General features: G+C 44.5%; 1 protein-coding gene across 1 annotated transcript in view; it reads left to right on the top strand.

The window, feature by feature from the left end:
- chchd3a (coiled-coil-helix-coiled-coil-helix domain containing 3a) overlaps positions 1-20,603 on the top strand; it is a 58,536-nt gene that overhangs the window by 16,964 nt on the left and 20,969 nt on the right. The window contains exons 5-6 of the mRNA XM_076159006.1: positions 2,185-2,365; positions 19,511-19,594. Of these exons, the coding sequence (XP_076015121.1) occupies positions 2,185-2,365; positions 19,511-19,594 (265 nt within the window). The remainder of the gene's footprint in view (positions 1-2,184; positions 2,366-19,510; positions 19,595-20,603) is intronic.

Here is a 20,603-nt window from a genome sequence, read left to right as displayed (position 1 = left end):
CATAATATAAGGTTTTCCTATGCATAGATTAAGCGACATCCACACCAAAAGTTAATACGTTGACAAATTTCAGCCTATTAGGTGGTGCAAGATGTGATTCAGAACCGAAGGCAAATGGGCCAAAACTGAATTCCCAATATTGAAAAGCAAGTTAATGAGAAGATAAAATGTAGGTAATGAAGGATGAGCCAGTCAGTGGGTCGGTTCAGGTTTGAGTTATTAGCCATAGTTTGTATGCAGCATGAGACAACGAGATGCAAATGACCAATTTATCCCAAGGTGGTGTTTTTCTTATTCCTGAATATGCGTATGAGGGGCTGGTCAGATTACTAGAATGTGTATTAGATGTGCCTTTTAATTTCATGTCATTTAGCTTTTGCACATCGGAGTCGGTGGTGCTGCAAAATTGTACAGGGATAACATTCAGGATACTGTTTCTTGTAACTTTAGTTAACTTCTCGTCTTAAGGTGACCCAACTGCATCGCCCTCAAATAACAATGGTCCATGTTCACACTATTAACGGTCAAATTGTTATTTTTGCTGACCTGTGTGAATGTCACCAAAGCCCTAAACTGAGGTGAGGAATCCTTGTATGCTGTCCCCTCCCTATCATAGTCGCCTGGGCAACAGCAGCCATGTTTTCTGAGGTACATTAGCAGAGTAGGCAGGGAGGCGTGCATTGTGGGGAAATGGTGAATGTAAAAGGCCATTAGGTGTGTGTGTGTGTGTGTGTGTGTGTGTGTGTGTGTGTGTGTGTGTGTGTGTGTGTGTGTGTGTGTGTGTGTGTGTGTGTGTGTGTGAGAGAGCGCCCAATGATAGATGGAGTGTGCTGACGTGCGCAGCCCAGTGGACTGTGCGACTGGACATAGCTGGTCTCTCTCCATCTCCCTCCATCTCTCACTCTCTGCCTCGCTCCCTTTTTACTTCACTTCCTCAGGGCCAACAACATGTCATGTCGCTTTCTCTCCCTCTCCGTCTCTCTTTTTCTCCAAGTCTGTCTCTGTCTGTATGTCTGTCTCTGTTTGGTCTTCTTCAGCGCTCTCATTTTGTAAGCTTAACGGCAGGTTTAAGCTTTTATTAGACCCGCCAGTCACCTACTTAAAGCAGTCGGCTGTAACAGTCTGACGTTTACAATTCATCAATCCTGAGCTTATAAACTGCACTTAACTTCAATATATTCAGGTGAATGATAAAAAATAATCACCCATTGTCGTAATCAATTGGACCACTATTAAACTTATGTAAATCAATTGGTAGGAATTTGCTACTAACATCTCTGAAGCATTTACACGCTAGGACAAACATGTCTCCCAATCTGTCTAATAAACAGCCAGCGTTGACTCTCGCGCTCAACCGTTCCATTTCTTCCCAAGGCTTTTCATCTCTCAAGGCTCTCACTTACATTTTCTAAGCAGAACTTTATTAAGCTCTTTGCTGTCATTTCTTCCTCCCTCCATCATCATTCACTCCGGCACTTGCTCAATCTGTTCTGTGTTTATTTTACCTCGCCGTCACCGTTTGATTCCGAACGGCGGAAGACTTTCAGCTTTTCAGGGACGTTCTTCCCTTTCTCCAATCAAGCACGCTGTCGCCAACTAGGGAGTGTGTTGCTAGGCAACTAGGAGATCCAAGTGACAGGGTTCAAATGGTGGTCTTGTGTGCCGCCACTATCTGTATCAATGTTTCATTGTCTGGGCTATTTTTCTCTTTGGGAAAAGGTCATGTCGTGTGCTATTATATCAATATTGGGATATGATATACAGGTAAGTGAGTTGAATGTTGGGCAGCTGTCAACATACAAACTCACTTACACTTACTTCAACTTTTAACTTTAGTTTTGTCTCAGTTAAGCATCTTCTTTACAAGTATTGAACGGGCAGAGGCATCATGCTGTGCTGCTTGTCTGCAGCATGAATCTGTGAAGGTTCAAAATCAATATATGAATTTGTTAGCGTGTATCTGTGCTTCATTAGCACTAGAAAGCTGTACCTCCATGTGTTTATGTCGAGTTTCACAGAAAAATAAGATGATTTAATTGAATGCAGCCGTGAGATCATTTGTTGTCTGCTTTCATACTTCTTAAATGCTAATTGAGATCTGAAGTGACACTAAATTGTTTAGCATATTCCTACCAACTCCGCTGTGATCCTTTTGAACATGGTGTTAATATGTCCCCCACCCAGGCTTGCGGAGGAGAAGGTCCGGGCGGTGGAGCTGACGCGTGCTGAGGTCCAGTCCCAGGTCAAGGATGAAGTGTCCAGGATGTTGTCTGTGGAGCGCGCCTTGGCCCAGGAGAGCATGCAGCAGGGCGTCATGAAGGAGAGGATCGCCACCGAGGACGAGCGGCGCCGCACTCTGCGCTTTGTGAGTCCTCAAACATTTTCACACATTTTTCACTAACACACACACACACACACACACACACACACACACACACACACACACACACACACACACACACACACACACGGCATACCTCCCTGCATGCATTTGATGATCTTGTATATTTTTACTCACACACACACACACACACACACACACAGAGGAGTAAACCTTTTTTACTGTAATCAAAGGGTCATGCCTGTCACAGTGACAAATGTCATGAGTTCGAGTGCCCGAGCATAGCTGTGAGCAGTAATCCATAGTACCATCTTGAATGTGTCGACACTAACCCCCACTGGAAACGCACAAACACATCAGCACACACACAAACACACACACGTACAGTCCTCTGACCTGTCTCTAGAAAGACCCACTTTTCACTTGGACTTGGAAGCCCATGGAATAAGCTGTCACCCAGACAACAACACAGCAAGGAGAACATAGGAGCCCAGGAGGTATGGGCTATTAAACACTGTCACACACACACACACACACACACACACACACACACACACACACACACACACACACACACACACACACACACACACACACACACCTAACCTATTCAACATTCTTTGTACATCATAGCTTACAATCTGCAGTTTGAGTTGCTTGTGAAAAGCACACAGTGAGTTTACCTATCTGTGATGCAGCCACATCTCCTCGTTCGATATTTGCACCCTCCGTGTTCATCCTGCTCCATTAAGGAAAGCTACCTTCATTTCGTGGCTCCCGCACCTTTATTTCCTGTAAATTGCTCTTGTAAATACAGTCAGAAGAGCATCCCATGCCACACACACACATTGCGCCATATTGTTTTATAAGAGAGAAAACACATTTTCCGTGCAGTGCGGCTGCTGTTTACAAACCCCTGCTATTGATTATATAGCTCATTTCACACACTCATCGCTGTAATAGAAAAATGAATCATTTCGACGAGAGACAAGAAGGTTGACGTGATTCCACACCGCAGGACAAGTGTATGAGGGATCCCTCGTTTGGAACCGCGATCAAATCAAAGGAAGAAAAAAAGACGTATGGGGAGATGGTGTGACATGATGTGATGTGTTTTTCCTTCCGTCATCTGCGAAGAAAGCCGCTTCAGTCATAGGCTTTTCTGTAATTTCGTTTCGGTTGTTTTTATAGAGGAGAGGAGAGGAGAGTAGAGGACAGGAGAGGAGAGGAGAGGAGAGGAGAGGAGAGGAGAGGAAGGATGTAACACCTGCTTTGTGTCTGTGTAGCTTGAAGCAGGAGAGTGGGTGGTTGGATTTTAATGAACTGCAGAGAGACCCGGCCGATATATCAAGCTGCACAGTATGAACATTATTTTTAGTGGACATTATGAAAATGGAGTGATCATGGTGTTTTCTGTGCTGAAATTACCTGTCAAAACATGGCCTTTTTTTCTCTACGGTGGAGTAAGAGGAGGGAGGAGATTGTAGTGCTGCGGACTTAAGCAGAATGAAATAATAGATACATCCATCCATATCATAGTGGAAGCGGAGAAGAATGGCGTGCGGCTCCAACAGTAGAGGAAGTGAAATTCTGCCCACTGGCCTCTCACGGGTGACAGCAGCCGGCCATGGGATGTTTGCACAGCTCACAGCCAGGGAAACGCTTCAGAAGACTTGGGACAAAGGTTTCCTGAACAAAGACAGCCCGTACATTTCCAGTATCAAGCCAACAGTTTCCCATCTATCTCCAGCCCATTTCTATTTCCTTTGAATCACACGTAGCGCAGCATAAATAGATGTGAGAACTTTTTTCACTGTGTGTGTGTGTGTGTGTGTGTGTGTGTGTGTGTGTGTGTGTGTGTGTGTGTGTGTGTGTGTGTGTGTGTGTGTGTGTGTGTGTGTGTGTGTGTGTGTGTGTGTGTGTGTGTGTGTGTGTGTGTGTGTGTGTACACTTGCATGTGAGATAATTTCCTCTGTTTGAGCATTCTTTTGGAGTGCTGGAGTTTTAATAGAGTCTGGCGGGTTATCAGCGAAGGCATGGTGCCTTTCGTTCAACTCATGTAATTGTCAAAGCTGAGACACTTTCACACAGCCGCTGTTCTTTTCAACTGGAAATGAACTTTTACATTTTAAAAGACTTCCTTTGAGCCAATTCCTCCTGGCCATTGTCCCCTTCACATAGCGAACTAATCTTTGACCGAACATGAAATTGTTTTCAGTGGCGCTCGTCTCTGATGTATACACGAGCAAAAGCACAAACAATAATCTAAATACACTCAATTATATTCAACATGTGATGGCTCATGTTCACACAGGGCATTTTAGCTACTCCTCTCATCAACCCGTGCCCCTCCCCCAAAAAATAGCCCACACATTATATTTACTTTGTTGTAAAGCATACAAGTATCTGTAATTGGAAGCTGAAATAGAGATTGCTGAGCAAAGTCAGTGAAGAGATGGAGGAAGAGCTCCAGGGAGCCGTTATGCTTTGCTGTACTAAGCAAACATTGAAGTGGCTGATTGAGGTTTCAGGAGTGATTTGACCAGTTCTTTGTTTTAGTAAGAATCTGCTCTTATTAACTGCTCAGCTATTAACATGTGAACTCTACTGTGATGCCACTAGCAATATTGACTTCTTTATATTCTTTTTTGCCGTTTATACAAATGGCATCAGTTGTCCTTTGTCCTGAATGTTTCCTCTTTGTGTTTGAACAAAATCATTTTTGCTTAACATATTTCTTGTTAGTTCATTTTATTTACGAATCCCTTTGGGGGTCCATCTTTATCAATTTATTCTGACCAGAGCATCTTCAGATTTCATTCTTGATAACAGTTAGAGATAGTAGATGAGATTCTTCATATTGCTGAGCTCTGAGGCCTGATTGGATCGTTCTTGACCCCAGCAATGACCTACAACAACTTCACATTCCCAAAACTGGAAATTGATTTCCATTAACCTTTCTATTAAAGAAGGTAAAATATTTGCTGTGGTGTTACGGTGTTTAGGATTTCGTGTCACTTTAAAAAGTGTTTGAACTGTACCTGAATTGACCCTGTGTGTGCGAGTGCGTTGCAACTGCACAAACATTTGTCTACAGCAGCACTAGGTTGTTGTTGTGTTCTTCATCTGGCAACAGTATTGATTGTCCCCCCATCCTTATTAGGATGCAGGTCACGGTGAGCAGTGGGACCCATAGACACCCCCCCCCCACACACACACACACACACATACACACACACAAGGGGACAGCGATGTAAGCACTAATGTCTCCCCATGCTCGCCTATAATGGCCACGGCCACAGCCACACAAATTACATTGACACCCACCTGGTAGAATAGTTCCAAGATATGGGGTGACACGCTTATGATACTGGATCTAATTTGTTGTCGGGTTATTTTTAGTTAAGTTATTTTTGTATTTTTGGAGAGGGAGCTGGGAGATTGTGTATTGTGTGTGTTCTTTGTTCAGCAGGCAGCACATTTACTTCCTTCATTCTACTGCGATTAAGGCCATAAATCGGATTTTTCAAATGTCACGCGTACACCTTGATATGATTTAAATTGTTTTCTCCGTCGCACAGACGTCAATATCCATCATAGAAAAGTCACATGAATGTACTTCCATTATCATTTATGCTTAGGTAAGTGACTTATTTACACGTTCCACTGTTCACTCGTTTGCAGCATGTTTGGAATTACCTTGTGATTTATAGGAGCTCAGTGAGACAGTTTGGACGGCTTGGCCTACTGTGTGTGAAGCTCATCACTCCCATCAGCATTAGAAATCATTAGGATTTTTATTAGATTTTTATTAGATTAATCACACATAATATCACGCCATAATAATGTGAATATAACCTGTTTGTTTGAAGTATATCCAACCTGTGCAGCTCAGGCTGTGTTAAATACTGATATAATCACAGATGAAGGTTGTTTATGCAGTAATTGTTTGTGCATCTAAAACACCCCTGATCTAAAACAATACATGCTGAATAATCATTAAACTAACCAGGGGTGTTTGAATGAAAGACACTGTGTCAGGTACAACTGAGGTCCTCCATGTCCCCTACCGCCCCGGTAGGACAGCTTCTCCTTTAGGCCCGTCCACTAACAGTCACTCTCTCCCCCGTCAGACTGACTGGCAGTGGGGTTGCTGGCCGGCCCCTCCTTCTAGTAATTGAAACTTCACAGCAGTGCAGAGTGAGTGAGTGAGTGAGTGTGTGTCTCTCTCTCTCTCTCTCTCTCTCTCTCTCTCTCTCTCTCTCTCTCTCTCTCTCTCTCTCTCTCTCTCTCTCTCGTTGGGTACCTGGGGTTCTGCTGTCTTAGAGGAACGTGTTCAGTGTCAGCACTCACACATGTCCTGCCACTCAGGGGGGAACCATGGTGATGTGAAGGGGAACATAGGTACACGCACACGACGGGCTGAGGAGTTCAAACCACTGCAGAGCGTTTGAGGTTTTTATATCGAGTAATTTATCTGATCATAAATGCAGAGTGTGTAATTACTGAATGTTTGGAACATAAATACATATACAAGATATTTTATGCATTCCAACAGTTGTAAAAAAAATAGGTCAAATTATCACCTCCAAACACTAGATGCTTCAAATATCAGCACGCGTATCAACCTAATCATATACAGAATGTGTGTTGCCCTCATGCAGTCATTTTTAATAGTTTCTTGATAGTCTGGTTTAATGATTCGACAGTCTGGTATAGAAAAACCTGATTAGGTTTTTATGGTCAAGATGGCTTCATCAAGTAGTCGTTTAATGGTCTCATTACACACAAATAAGTCCTTAATTAGATAACAGGTCAATTAGTGCTTAATTTCCCAACATCATTAATTAGGAATGTGTGATTCCCTTTAAAGGATAAAGGCTGAATACAAACCAGCTTAGATCAGCGTGTTGAATGAGACCCGTCTCGTCTTTGTGTCCAGATAAACAGCGTCTGCAGGCAGAGATGTATTAGGAAAGGATGTCACCACGTCCTGTCGCTCCTTTATATTCAGCCGTCCCACACATCTGCGTGTTAATGCAATGGTACACTTCTGCCAGCTCCTCTCCCTTTTCTTTTTTTAGCTTTTTTTCGCGACTCGGATCCCTGCAGAGCAATGCCGGCCCAGCGGCCAATCAATCAATGACCGTGGCAGTTCAGCCAGACACGGGCTCAACCCGGAGGCAGACTTTTCAATCAAACTCCGAGTCATCAATCTTTTCTCTGGCTCGCAAAACCTCAGTCTGGATGGGGCCTACCTGGTGGCCGTGACTTTGTCTACAGATGGTGTGTGGTTCTGAGTTCTTAGGTTTTTATATACAGTAAAAGTCCTTAAACTGATCTTCTAGTTGAGGGAAATAAAAAAAACAATAATAGTGGATCACTAAGACATCCATTAGCATCTGTGGGTTTGACCTACATAGAGAATAATAAAATATTTGTCCTAACTTTCAACCAAGAGACTCCTTCTTCCTGCATTTAAAAGGAGATTTATTATTTGATATTTGGTAAAAATGAGATACAAATCATCATCTATCACCGCAGTTCTCAAACTGTCAAACTAGCATTGGTACTTGGAGCGCTCCCTGGTGGTACTCCAGCTGAAATTGCATTCGATCTTGAAAATGCTCGTATACCAAAATATCCAATGATGTAATAATCCCGAAAGGTTACAATAACGTATATGGAGAAACAAGGCCACAGTGATAATTCTTATCTAGAGAGTTTTCACACACTATACTAAGATCACATTCACACATTATGCAGGAATAATTGCACACACATTATAAAGCAATTTTCAGCTGTGTCTTTGTGTGTATGTATGTGTGTATCTTTTTGTGTGTGTCCTTTGGAATTATGTCCTATTTGGCCCCCATACATTATTTATCATTTTTATGTGTCTGAGTGTAAAATCCCACTCAGCCCATATAAGTTACTTATTATAAATACATGTTTTTATTATATAGGAGCAAAAGAAACACTTGCATACCTCACAATGGAGAAATTGAGCTTTTTCAATGTAACAAAATGATGCTCACAGGGTGACGTGACACACACGCACACACACACACGCGCGCACACACACACACACACACGTGCGCACACGCACAGCAGTCAAACGTCCTTTCTCAGAGTTTCAGTACCGACTCTTTCCTTAAACTGTGTTCTATTTGATGCTTGGCCAGCTTGAAAATTACTTTGGTTAAGGCTTAACATTTTTAAGGTAACAACCCCTAGCCCCCCAGCTTACCTAACACCCCCCACGCCCCCATCTGAAAAAGTGCAGTCTCCAGCAAATGTCCTCCTTTTTTTCCTCTCTCCTGTGAATCTTGTGTACTTCAGTCGCACACTGTTGCATTTTAGATATAGACGACTGGGCCCGGCTGATAATGGACCAACAATTTAATTTCCCAGGTATTAAAGGAGACTTGCTGGGTTTTGAATTGATGCCTGTTGGTGGTATTTTAAAAAGAAAAAAATCATTTATTTTTCTTTCAACTCACTGCCCATCACAGAGTATAAAGGAGATTGAGGGGGAAAAGGTCCTCGTGTCTTTCTACTCCTGAATGAGATAAAGAGAAGTAGCAGTACGCTGTGATTTACATACATTTCAAATTTGCTCTGCTCACCAAGGAGAAATTGCATCTTCCCTCGAGTCCCAGTGTCGGCGCTCATGTGTGAGTAACCTTGTCAGATTAGATGGCACAGCTGGATTTAAGGGAGCCGTCGGTCTCTTTTTATTCATATGCATTTAAAGTATTTCTGTATCAGTCTTTGTGTTTTCCTTGAAGACACAGCCGATCAACCAGATGATTTTTATTTATCCATTCATCCCTGACACACAATAGATTGAAAACCACTGATCTGATTTTGACTAAGCTTTGTAAAAACCTTATTCATTGCCTGGCCCAAAGGGGGTGCTGCAATGATTCCTGAAGAGGAAATGCATCATGAGGTGGAGGCAGATTGTATTGTTTTAACACTGAATAGCTTCCACCAACTTTACACACTGATGATGAAGAGAAACTGTTTTTTTACCCATAAGTTGCCTTTGTGGAAGTGCAAAGACTTCCTCCCTCAGCCACACTCTTCCATCTGGTGAATGTTCAGAAGCTTTCTGTGCATAAGGAGCAGGCGTGTTTTGTTTGTGTGTGTGCTTGTCTGCTTGCTGACTGGATGCAACACAATTTAATGTGTGTGTACTAAACACTTCAGCCTAAATGAGCAGATCCCGGTTTGCACCGCTGCCTTTTTGATTTTGTACAACTGACAGAGTGCAATACATGGCTGCATCTGGATGGTTGTATTTGTTTCTGTCTACTCTCTAATGCTCTCGTTTGCTCACACTTCCTCTAGCTTCACTGTCAGGATAATTCGGTCTTCTCCCTCTTTTGTCTTCTGGGGGGCAGTCCACTCAACTGTCCTTTACATATTGTCGGACATACCCGTTCCTCACCCCTGCCCAGGCCGTGGTGGCCACACGCTGCGCCTGTATTGGGGTTAGATGGGAGGTCAGGCTGTAATTGGCAAGGCTAGTGCCTGGTACTCTGTGCCAGGCCTTCACCCTGTCAGCTAATTGGCACCGTGAGCTGCCAGCATTGGGGCCAGAATACAGCAGCGCCTCCATTGATGGATAGTTGCTGGTGTCAGGAATGTTTTCCCTCCTTTTTTTTTTTGGCTTGTATAGTCAGTTGACTGCCTCGGCTGCAGCGGGAGTCGTATGTATTTATGTATGTTTTCATCCCATTTGTCCCAAAGAAGTTTGCTGCCTAGAATTACCGTCTCAAGCTGTGCCTATGGTGCACCTGCCTGATCAATGAATTTGACTTGTGCCGAAGACTCTTATTACCTATGTTCACAATATAAGATTTCTCGGTTTTCCCTGATTTTGTCTGATTTAACTTCTTCTCAGGACTGTAAGTGAGTTTAAACTGTGTTTATCTCTGTGGCTATCCTGATAGGTCTGCTGCAGCTTTAAGGCAGCACAGTTTACACCTTCATATTTCCTTTAAGTACATGGAATTATGCCACCTCACCATATTAACAGCATAACCATCTTCCACCCACACATCACTGACCTAAAATTGTCTCATCACCCAGAATGACACAAAAGAAGTGATTGCATGCTCAAAAAAAGGGTATTTTAACAGCTTCATGGTAAGCTAGAGTAAATAAGCGGTTGGTTGTATTTCATGGTGAAGTATCTTTGATAATAGAGGAGCCTGATTGATGGTTTCTGATCAGTGGCGTTGCATAAAGTGTGTATTGCTTCCAGAGATGTCAGGATTTTGTGACGATGTGTTCAACCACGTGTCAACCACGTAACCTCCTGAGAGGTTAAAAGTCGCAGCCTGTCATTTTGACTGAGATTTAATTGGCCAGATTTTGAGGCTCAAAGGTTGGGGAAGCAAATGTCCTGAGATAACTCGAATGAAGGATGTCACGTGTGTAAAAACTGTTGCTCAGATGCATCGGATTTGACAGGTATTATTTTTTTAGACTGTCCTTTGCCTCATATTCTGGGATTTTCTGTGTTTCCTCTCTTAACTCTGACAGGAGAGCAGTATTAATGAGGTTCTATTGTAGCGAACAGTCGTCTCAGCTAATGGTGCTACGGGGAGATATTTTGATTGAACGACGGAATGAAGTGAAACATAAGGAGGAGGGGAGCCGAGAGGGCTGTGAACAGACGCCACATCGTGCTGCAGGAGTGAGAGGGTAAAGGGAGAAAGAAGGATAGATGGATGAATTGAAGTATATGGAAAGAGCAGAGAGGTATTGATTCACAAAGTACCTTTCCAAACAAGGTTGCAAAGTCCAATTACGGAAAAAAAGAGTAGTGTATACATAAAGTGGAGAAATGTGACAGAAATAATAAGACTATAGCCTCTTTTGTTCACCTGTAGTCTGCAAAATGGAGAAGAATTGGTGACATATCACATGAACAACCTTTATTTTTTGCTCTGCGATGGCACAGATGAGCAGCTAACAGCAGGTAGGGAGGTGAAGAAAGGGCGATAAGAGGCTGCGATTCTGCTGAGGAGCTTAACAGACCCGAGGTGACCCTGAATCCGCTGGCGCCGACTTGAAAGACAGAAGCCGAAGGGAGACTGAGCTTAGCTGCGGCCGCGGGAAGACCACCTATGGGCTGGACAGAATGAATATGCATGAAGACACAGCACGAGTGCGCGTCTAACGTATGCACGCATGCAGCCGTATATAGACACACACTCATCCATACTTACACATACACTCGTATCTTCTCAAGCACACACACAAATCCCGGTTACAGTACACAGGTATTTATATGCTGTACACACACAGGTTGGTGCACGGCGGGGAAGTTTTCCCGTGAGGTCCAATGTCACCAACACATCCCGAGGCTGTCTCTTTTCTCCTCTCCGCTCTTCTTCTATGGTCTACATTCTGCAATCCTTTCACTGTAGGTTGTCCCTGCCCTACGCGCTCTCTCATTCACTTTTCTCCCCAGGGACATCTGTCGTCCACAGGCAGCGCGCTTCTCCCTTTCTCTCCTCTCTCAGGTCACTCTCCCTCTCTCCCTGTGTCCTCTACCAGTCAAGTAAAATAATTTTCCGCCTTCACTTCACGTGTCTGAATGCGCCCCGGCATTCTCCACGCCGCACCATCTGCCACCTCCCTCTCTGTAACGCATTACTCTCATTGCTCGCCGCTAAACGGGGACATGGTCGGGAATCGCAAATGAACGGAGAGTTGTATGTCAAAGACGCTTTTAAAAAGCGGTAAATTCTGCCCATTTGTCTCACTGCCGTCTGTGCACTAGAACATTCCGCCTTATTTGAAGGTGTCTGTGATGTTTCCTTTTTCATGTCTGTCTCCTATGTCTCGCCCGTGTGTTGTTCCTGTACATTGTCTGGTCTCAGTCTTTCATCCCTTCTCATAGTAGTTTCTGCAGCGTGTCCGTCTGTCTCGTTCTTTTCATCTCCAAGCAGCAGAGTATCTTCTTCTTTCTCCTTTCATTCCCTGCCACTTGGTCCCCATGTTCCCATTGTTCTCTCTGCGTGTGGCCTCGTTTCCATCTTGGCCGAGACCTCCTCCATACATGCCTCCTGCGTCTTGATAATGAACCTACAGCGCCTACCTCCTCCTTCTTCTTCCTCATGTGTTGGACATGACAGATGACTGGGGACCTCCAGAGGTTCACTCCCCAGGGCTCCAGATAAAGGCAGCTCCAACTGCACCATGATCAATCAATCAGTTTTACACTGCAGGCGCCCGATCAGCCAATTAATCAATCTCAGAGCCAGCAGATGTTGTTGTTGTCCCTCAGCAAAGGAGCTGGCAGTGAAGCTGTGGAGGTGGTGCCTTCAACAAAGGCCGAGGGGCTTTGGAGTGTCTGGGAGGAGAGAGAAAAGTGATTTTTCATCTTTCCAACAGGATTCTAACCTTTTTGAGAACACAACTGCAGTTTCTTTCCACTTCTGCATCTTTTCTTTCCTTCTGTTTTCAACATGAGCCTGCTGCTTTGTTTGGAGGTTTGTTACATAGTTGCCCCGCATTGTTTATGAATGAGTATATATTTTAGGCACATTTTGGAGATGTTGGTAAAAGATAGATGTGTGGGCGTCTGGGTTGACGTCCCATCCTGGCCTGACAGCCGTCCCGTCATCATTAAGTCCAGCTGGTTGAGATAGAGGCCTCTCTTGACCCCTGTGTCTACACACTCCACCAGGACACTTCATTTCAACACGCCCTTAAACAGCAAGCAGTTAACACACACAAACGCACATTCACACACCCACATGCTACACACTCCGCTGCCCCTTTTGGGCCCTGTCCTAGGCAGGTCAGACCTCTGAACCCACAGGTCAGTTGGTCATTACTCACTGTGCTAAGACATCCCCAGGGACAGTAACTCGGTCTGCATCTTGTGGTGCTGATGACTCTCTCTACCAGGACCAGGTCATTGTCACATTCATATGTGCATGTGCAAGCGTGTGCATCTGTAAGAGCTGTGAGCAATTCGATAAAGCACAGAAGTTTGTTTTTAACTGATTCTGGTGCATTATTGGAAGCCTCTTGTCTCCTTAGGATTCATACTTCTTCAGAAAGATGTTGAAAGGAGCAGATAAGCTAATGTATTGATTTGGTTAGATTTCTTGTCCTTCATTCATCATTACATAGTGATCATGTGTGTGGAACAGCAGTGGTTAAAGGCAGACCTGTTTGCACTGTGGGTCAGGTGACTCGGCTACCTTGTGAGGATCGTGTGGAAACCATTTGAAGTCCACTTTCCTTGGACTACTCCTGCCTAGATATGCAATGACCCAGAAACCTTGATAGTCATAATGTGTGTATCGTTTTGTACTGCAGTAGACACCTTTGTGTGCTCGGTACGTGTATCTGCTAATATCTCACTGTCGACATGAGCTGATGAGTTGGATTCCCCTCTTCCGCTGCATAGGCAATAAGCTGTACGCAAGGAAAAATAGGTTAACAGTCTGGTGTCCACTGGGTACTTCCAGGAGTCTGAGATTTTTTGCCACAGCGAGCTCTTTCTCAGTGATTAATGGCACCGCTGCTTCTGTTGTTGCGGCAGCACCTGGGGAGAGACGGTCAGTGTGCTACAGTATTGGTATTATGCTGTGACAGTGTCCATATTGACTGTTTTTACTAAATCAGGCCACGTTGAACTCCAATCAACAACCAAGGCGAGGCACCTGAGTTATGGAAATGAATCGGACTGAAGGAGGGGAAAAAACGGTATGTTTGTGTGCCTGGAGCCGGGTGATTGGTCGGCTGCTGGGTCTAAGGCCACTTTGGTGTAATTGGATCACATTTTAAGCAACTTTCTCCCCGTGCCAACAAATCTCAGACCTGCTGCGTATAAAGTGTTTGTCCTTTACTTTTAACAGTCAAGGTTAAGCCCATTAGCTGACCACTCTATATCTGACATGATTACATGCCTATAACCTCACCTCCTCCCATGGAGACTAATAGCAATCCATGAAGCCAAGTGTTATTGCCTCTCGGTAAGAACCCCATGGTGCTAATTAACAAGCTGAAGTGAATAGTTTGCAGCTATTGCGACCAACGGCAATGTTTTATAAGAGACTTTAAAAGGAACGCTTTATGCTGCTGCAGGTAAACTCTGCGAGGCTATGTCACCCCCCCACCACCATCATCATAGCTCTGACGTGTTAGTGATGGCTTTTAAAGATGGAGCCGCACGGGTGTTTAGAGACCTTTGAGGGCTCTTTGAGTTTTATGTAAGTGTGTGTGTTTGCAAAGACTTTCCACACACTGACCCATCCCTGTTCGCCTTATTTCTCCCCACCATCCCCATCCCTACCCTCCATCCATCTCCAACCTCCCACATGCCACCTACTCCTCCGCCGCACCAATTAACACCAGAGCACGGTCACATCATCCTGACCTTTGACCCCTCCTCCCTCTGTCTGTCGGAGCATGAGGCACACGGCTCCAGTATTAGTTTGTCATCGGGCCTTGTCGTGGGGCTGCGTGATCGATGGGCCCTGGTGAGTGGTGCTGACCCCACCGAAGCGGAGGCGCTCACTCGGGTGGCATGAGGGAGCATTGATTATGATGCTGCACGTGACAAACGGGTGAATCAGGCGACGCGTCGACCGCGGCGGGGGGGGGACAGAAGAGAAGAGGCCGAGGTTATGGATGAGGGGCTGTTAGTTAACGTGATGAGATTTGAATCGTGCTCGATCGATCATTGCATCGTTCGAGATTATTTTCATCTGGCGTGATTGATAAGCATGTAGAGGGCATGTAGTGTAGCATATTAGACATCAATACATAAATGTTCTTCATCGAGGTGTGAAATGAAAAATATATTGTGTGTATACTCACTAATAGATGTAATCTGATGTGTTTGAAGTGGATAACAACAATTAGAAATGTGTCCTCTACGCCTCAACACTGAGAGTGACATTTAGATATGGAAGTTAAGCTGATTTAATATGACGCTAAAAGATTAATATGTATCGACATTAACATACTGTGGTTATTAGTTTATGGTGCATAGTTCTTTTGTGGTTATTCACGTGAATGTCTTTAAAAGAAATGAGGGGAAACATGCAACTACATCATCGCATTATTCCATCTCTCATTTTCAACACGCAACATCAAGCTTGCACGGCCACGTTCTACACACACAGACGCTCGCACGCTTGCACGCGCACCACAGCTGTAATCCAGCCCAACGCTGCGGGCTGGAGTTATTTTTTATTTCCTCTTTGCTTTGGAACGCGTTAAAAGTTAAAAGGAGCAAGTGTCTGAACGATTTAATAAACCAGAGAGCAGATGTGAGAGAAAATGGAGTTTAGGGAAGCACATCAGTGTGTGCGGGAGGGGGAACAGGAGGTGGGTCAGGGGGCCTGACGCAGCAAAATCCACCTGTTTTCATCCCTCTTCCATCTCCAACTCCCGCCCTCCTCCTCTTTCTCCTCCTCCTACTCCTCCCCTGCACCCTGGCTCTCCCCCCCTCACCGCTCAAACTGCGGCAGCCGGGCTAATTAAAAAACATGGCTGTCCTTAATTATTCAGCGGCTGGCCTAATTGATATTCACAGAGGCGTTCACCTCGCTTAAACGATCCGTTTAATCTGACCGGCACAGTCTCACTCACATCCCGCCTGTCACCCTCAGCTATTGTGCTTACTGTACTTAAAAGGGGAGCGGAGAGACGCGCAGCCGTGAAGGGGACTGTAAAAAAAAAAAAAAAAAAAAAGTTTATTGTTGATGTTAATCCCCCCCCCTCGCTGAACTCAAAGATAGAGACGCTAGGCCCGGGGCTGCCACACGTCTCCGTCCAGCTGCACAGCCCCTCCATTTTTGACACCCTCCCGATGATAAAGCACCTTTTTATTGTCCTGTCCCTTCTCTTCATCTCTTATCTCTCTTCCTCTTTTCACTCTCAAGTTCACTTTGTCTAAAGCCGCCTCTTCTTCTTGCCTGCTCACCCCGGCTCCATCCGCGACCGCCTCTTCATTACGGGAACAAAAGGTGTGCGGGCAGTGGTGGAGTCTGTCCCATTGTTTGGCCTTTAGTATGATTAGATTATCTTTAAAGCCGGCTGAATGGGGTTAATCAGTCGGAAGTAATCCTGACATAGTGTGTGTGTCCGTCTGTGTCTGCGCAGCTCAAAGAGGAGGGACGACCTGCTCCTATGGAAATGAAACACACGCCCGGGGGGGGGGGGGTGTACACATCCCTTCGCCCACCAAAAGTGAGCACCAAAAAAAATCAAATCCCCGGGCACACATTTCTGTCACGACCGCTCCTGTTTTAATGACCCCTTTAGTCTCGCCGTCAGCACGCATTTATCTCCCCGCTCGCCTTTTGTGGGTACAGCTGCTCCGGCTGGTGATCGTGTGTTCGTGTGTGTGTGTGTGTGTGTGTTCGGGTGTGTGTGTGTGTGTGTGTGTGTGTGTGTGATTGAAGATTCAGAGTGTGAGCTACTATTTATGTCTCGTCGTCTCTCTCCCTCTCTCTTTTATGTGTTTGTGTGTCTTTTGTCTTTCTCTGCCAAGTGTTTGGTAGCCACCTATCAGCGTAACATTGAGTTTGGACACAGTCCTGACAGCACAGCCCCCCCGCCCTCCCCACCAGTCCTGTCCACTGCATTTCCCTCCATTCATCCTTCCTCCATTCTTCTTAAATTGAGTTGTTGGTGGGAGACAGTTTTTTGGCACCTTGGCAGGCGTAATCCAGTCTCACACACACTTTGGCTCTTTGTCCCAGAAGGCTGGAGTGCACTTGGAATCACTGATGTATTTGAACACTGTTTTTAGATGTATTGTAGTGCACTCACAGCTTTGGAGACATGCAAAGTTTCAGCAATGTTCGTATTCGATACTTTGGCCTCTTTAACACTTTATAATTGTAACAAAGAATAGTTGTTATTGTTGAACCATAAAAACATACACAAAAGAAGAAGTGCAGATGTCTTCTAACTTAAATTTGCTGTGTCCAAATAAAATCTTAAATACTGTAAATAAGACATACATTTTATTGAACTACAGAGGTGACCCACATAATGCAGCACTTTTGTAGTCTTCTGGGTTTAATAAACTTTTAAAAGTAACAGAACATACTGCTGCTCGCTCTTCTTTATTTACAGCCTCACGTCGCACTCAAGCCTTTTTTTATAAAGCACAACATGTGTAGTATATGATACACAACGTTGTGTTATCCCTCTCGCATATCCATTGAATTCATAACAGAGACGAATTGATTTAATCATTACCATGCCTGGTCCGGAGTCACATTTTGTGATTGCTTGATGGCGTCACAAATGTAGACTGGCCACACAATGGCACTCGAGAGACCTACCAGGGGACACAATAGAGACAATAGTGCGCCTGACTGCCACAATAAGGCCGGTTAGTGTATGGCAACACACCAGAGGCAGATGGCCGCAACTTGATCGGGGGCGTTGTCAGGGATACCATAAAAGTAGCGCTGTAGATCAGGAGATGGTGTGTGTTTGTTTGTGTGTGCGTGCGTGTGTGTGTTGCGGAGGTTACTGCAGTGCGTTAGCGCGGAGCATCATACCCTTGACTTTGAAGCTCCCTCCCTGCGCTCGTCTGAAGTGTTGGGCTGGCCCTCGGCATTTCCTCGCCGCTCCTCATCACAATGCATAGAGCACGCGGCTTTGCCTGAGTAGCCAAACACAGATGGTTATCAGCGATCAGAGATTGGATGAGGGAATGTGATTTTTGTGAGTGTGTGTGTGTGTGTGTATGCGTGTGCATGTGTGTGTGCACGTGTCTCATATGCATTGTTTTTCCTTCAGGCTCACACTGTCCCTTTCAGCATTTTACAGTGATTAAAGCGAAGGCTCCGAGGACAAATCTGCATGGCTACAGTCCTGCAGCACAATTCTGTGCAATATGGATGTGTGTGTGTGTTTGTGTGTGCGTGTGTGTGTTCTTTTTACACAGTTTCCCGTACCGAATTCTATATGTAGCGCGCTCTCAGGTGTGTGTACGTGCCAGCGAGTGCAGGGGAGATAGTGAGGATGGAGTGCATGTATTGAAGCAGAACAGCGCGGCAGCCAGTCACTCCTCACTCCTGAATACTAAACCTCTCCAAACGTCATGTTTGGATGAAGTCCATGGACGAATCAGTGCTTCTTTACTTTCCCTATCTCTTTCGCTTTCTTTTGATTTGCTTTCTTTTAACAGAACTCTAAAGTGAATGACCTGAATTGACTAAGACTGGAAGAATAATACAATACAATATGCAGTTGTGTTACATTTTTGTGTTGTTTCCTGTTCTCGCTCAGTTTATTACAATTTGCCAGTGAGAACGTCCCAAGTTTAAACTCAAACTGTTGTTTTGTCCAATAAAGTCAAACTCAGTGAAGTTAGGTGATATGTCGATCTTCATTTACCACACTTATCCTCATGCGTCCTTGATTCAATTTGACAGTCAAAACACTTAAGTGGTTATTTCCTTTTGTAATGATTGTTAATAATCTAATCCCGGTTGTTTATATCTGCTTTCTTCCTCTCTGACACATCCTGCTCTAATCTCTGCCCCACATTTGATGAAGGTCACTGGTGTTATCCTCTCCACCTGACGCAGGTTTGGCAGAAGATTAACGACAAGGAGAAACGACTACATGCAGTACACACGCACACACGCATGGATGTGTGTTCCACTCACAAAGAACAATGTCCACATAGTCTCAGTCATGTCAAATTTACATGAGCTAATCTGGGTGAACGTGGCTGCAGGCAAAGACGCACTAAAGTCACTCACAAGGTTGAACAGAGGAGCCCAGCACAGTTTAAAACCCGACACTGCGTCTCTGTTCAGTCCCACACACATACACACACACACCTTAACCTAACAGTTTTTACAAGTTTGATTCCTGTATAACAAAAAAGAGAAAAATATGAGTGTCTGTTTCTGTGCTGCGTGCTGATGTGTTTCTCCCTCACACACTCATCACGAGCGTCTCATGTATATGTATGGCTGGTTATGTGTGTTTTGGGATGGATTTGTCAAAATTGGCAATGCTCCGTTGAGCACACAAGTGATTGTTTTTCTTCTCTTCTCTTTGTGCGTGTGTGTGTGCCCATGTGTTGCGTTGTCTGTGTGTGTGTGTGTGTGTGTGTGTGTGTGTGTGTGTGTGTGTGTGTTGGGTGTGTAGTCCAAGCAGCTGGAGGCCAGAGAAGCAGAGCTGAAGAAGCAGGATGCGTTCTACAGGGAGCAGGTTGCCAGACTGGAAGAGCGGGTAGGAGAAACAGTTTACACCAAACACAACCCAGACACATGATTTACATGCATGTGTGACCAAACCACACAACTGCACACACCAGACAAGCGCCGTGAAGACTCTTAAACTGCAAAACAAATTTATGTATGAATCCCTGTTATTTATGAAATAATAAAATAGGGCATGAAGAGATCCAAAATTTAAAAAATTTGATCCCACTCAATTCCATGACCAAGGTTATACGTTAGACTTATCAGTTACTGCAGTAATAAAAATAGTGTGTGATTTATCTAATGATATACTGTATCATCAACTTCTTCTATCTTTACCTGGCTCAGGTCTCAGCCAGTCGAGTCACACAAAGGAGAACAAAACAACAGCAATCTGACGCATCAGGCTTCTCAGCGACAACTATAAAACTTACACTATGTTCATCCATATCATTAGTAAGACGCCAAAACAAATTAGTTTGACGGGGTGATGGTTCTTTGAGTCTTTCAGGGCAAAAAGGAAGTAGAAAGTAAGAATTTAGTTTTTGTGCTGACTTGCTCATTCTCTCACCGTGGGACTTGGCACCTGGATTTAAGAGACTGGGAGATTGCAGCGATTAGTAAATTAACTTCAGCCTCGTACATCATAAATCTATACTGCGTGACACCTCTGGAGAGCACAGACAGGGTCATAATTAGTGTTTAATGGCTCTAAAAATGCACGTGTGCGTACCTTTGCTCTCGCTCTTCATTTAGTCCAATTTTGTGCTGTCAAACATCTTTATTTACCCCAAGATTTACTGTGTTTAGCGTCAGTTTACAACTTCAATTTATTTTCAAGAATAGACGTCTCATACCGCAGTTTCAAGCTTCTGTCCGGGGACAGGTCACACACATACGCGCACACACACACACACACACACACACAGCCCGACATCAAGATTTTTATTTACACACTCACAACGCTCTTTTTCTACTCTTTGTCCCACTGGGCTTGTTATTGTACCTTAAGTTTATACTCCACATGTGTCTGTGTC

This window comes from Genypterus blacodes, unplaced genomic scaffold (genome assembly GCF_046128005.1).
Source record: "Genypterus blacodes isolate CSIRO-AG114 ecotype Tasmania unplaced genomic scaffold, CSIRO-AGI_Gbla_v1 ptg000090l_1, whole genome shotgun sequence".
NCBI classification, from domain to species: Eukaryota; Metazoa; Chordata; class Actinopteri; order Ophidiiformes; family Ophidiidae; genus Genypterus; species Genypterus blacodes.
Note: the sequence above shows the minus strand (reverse complement) of the source record. Positions and strands in the feature narration are given on the sequence as shown.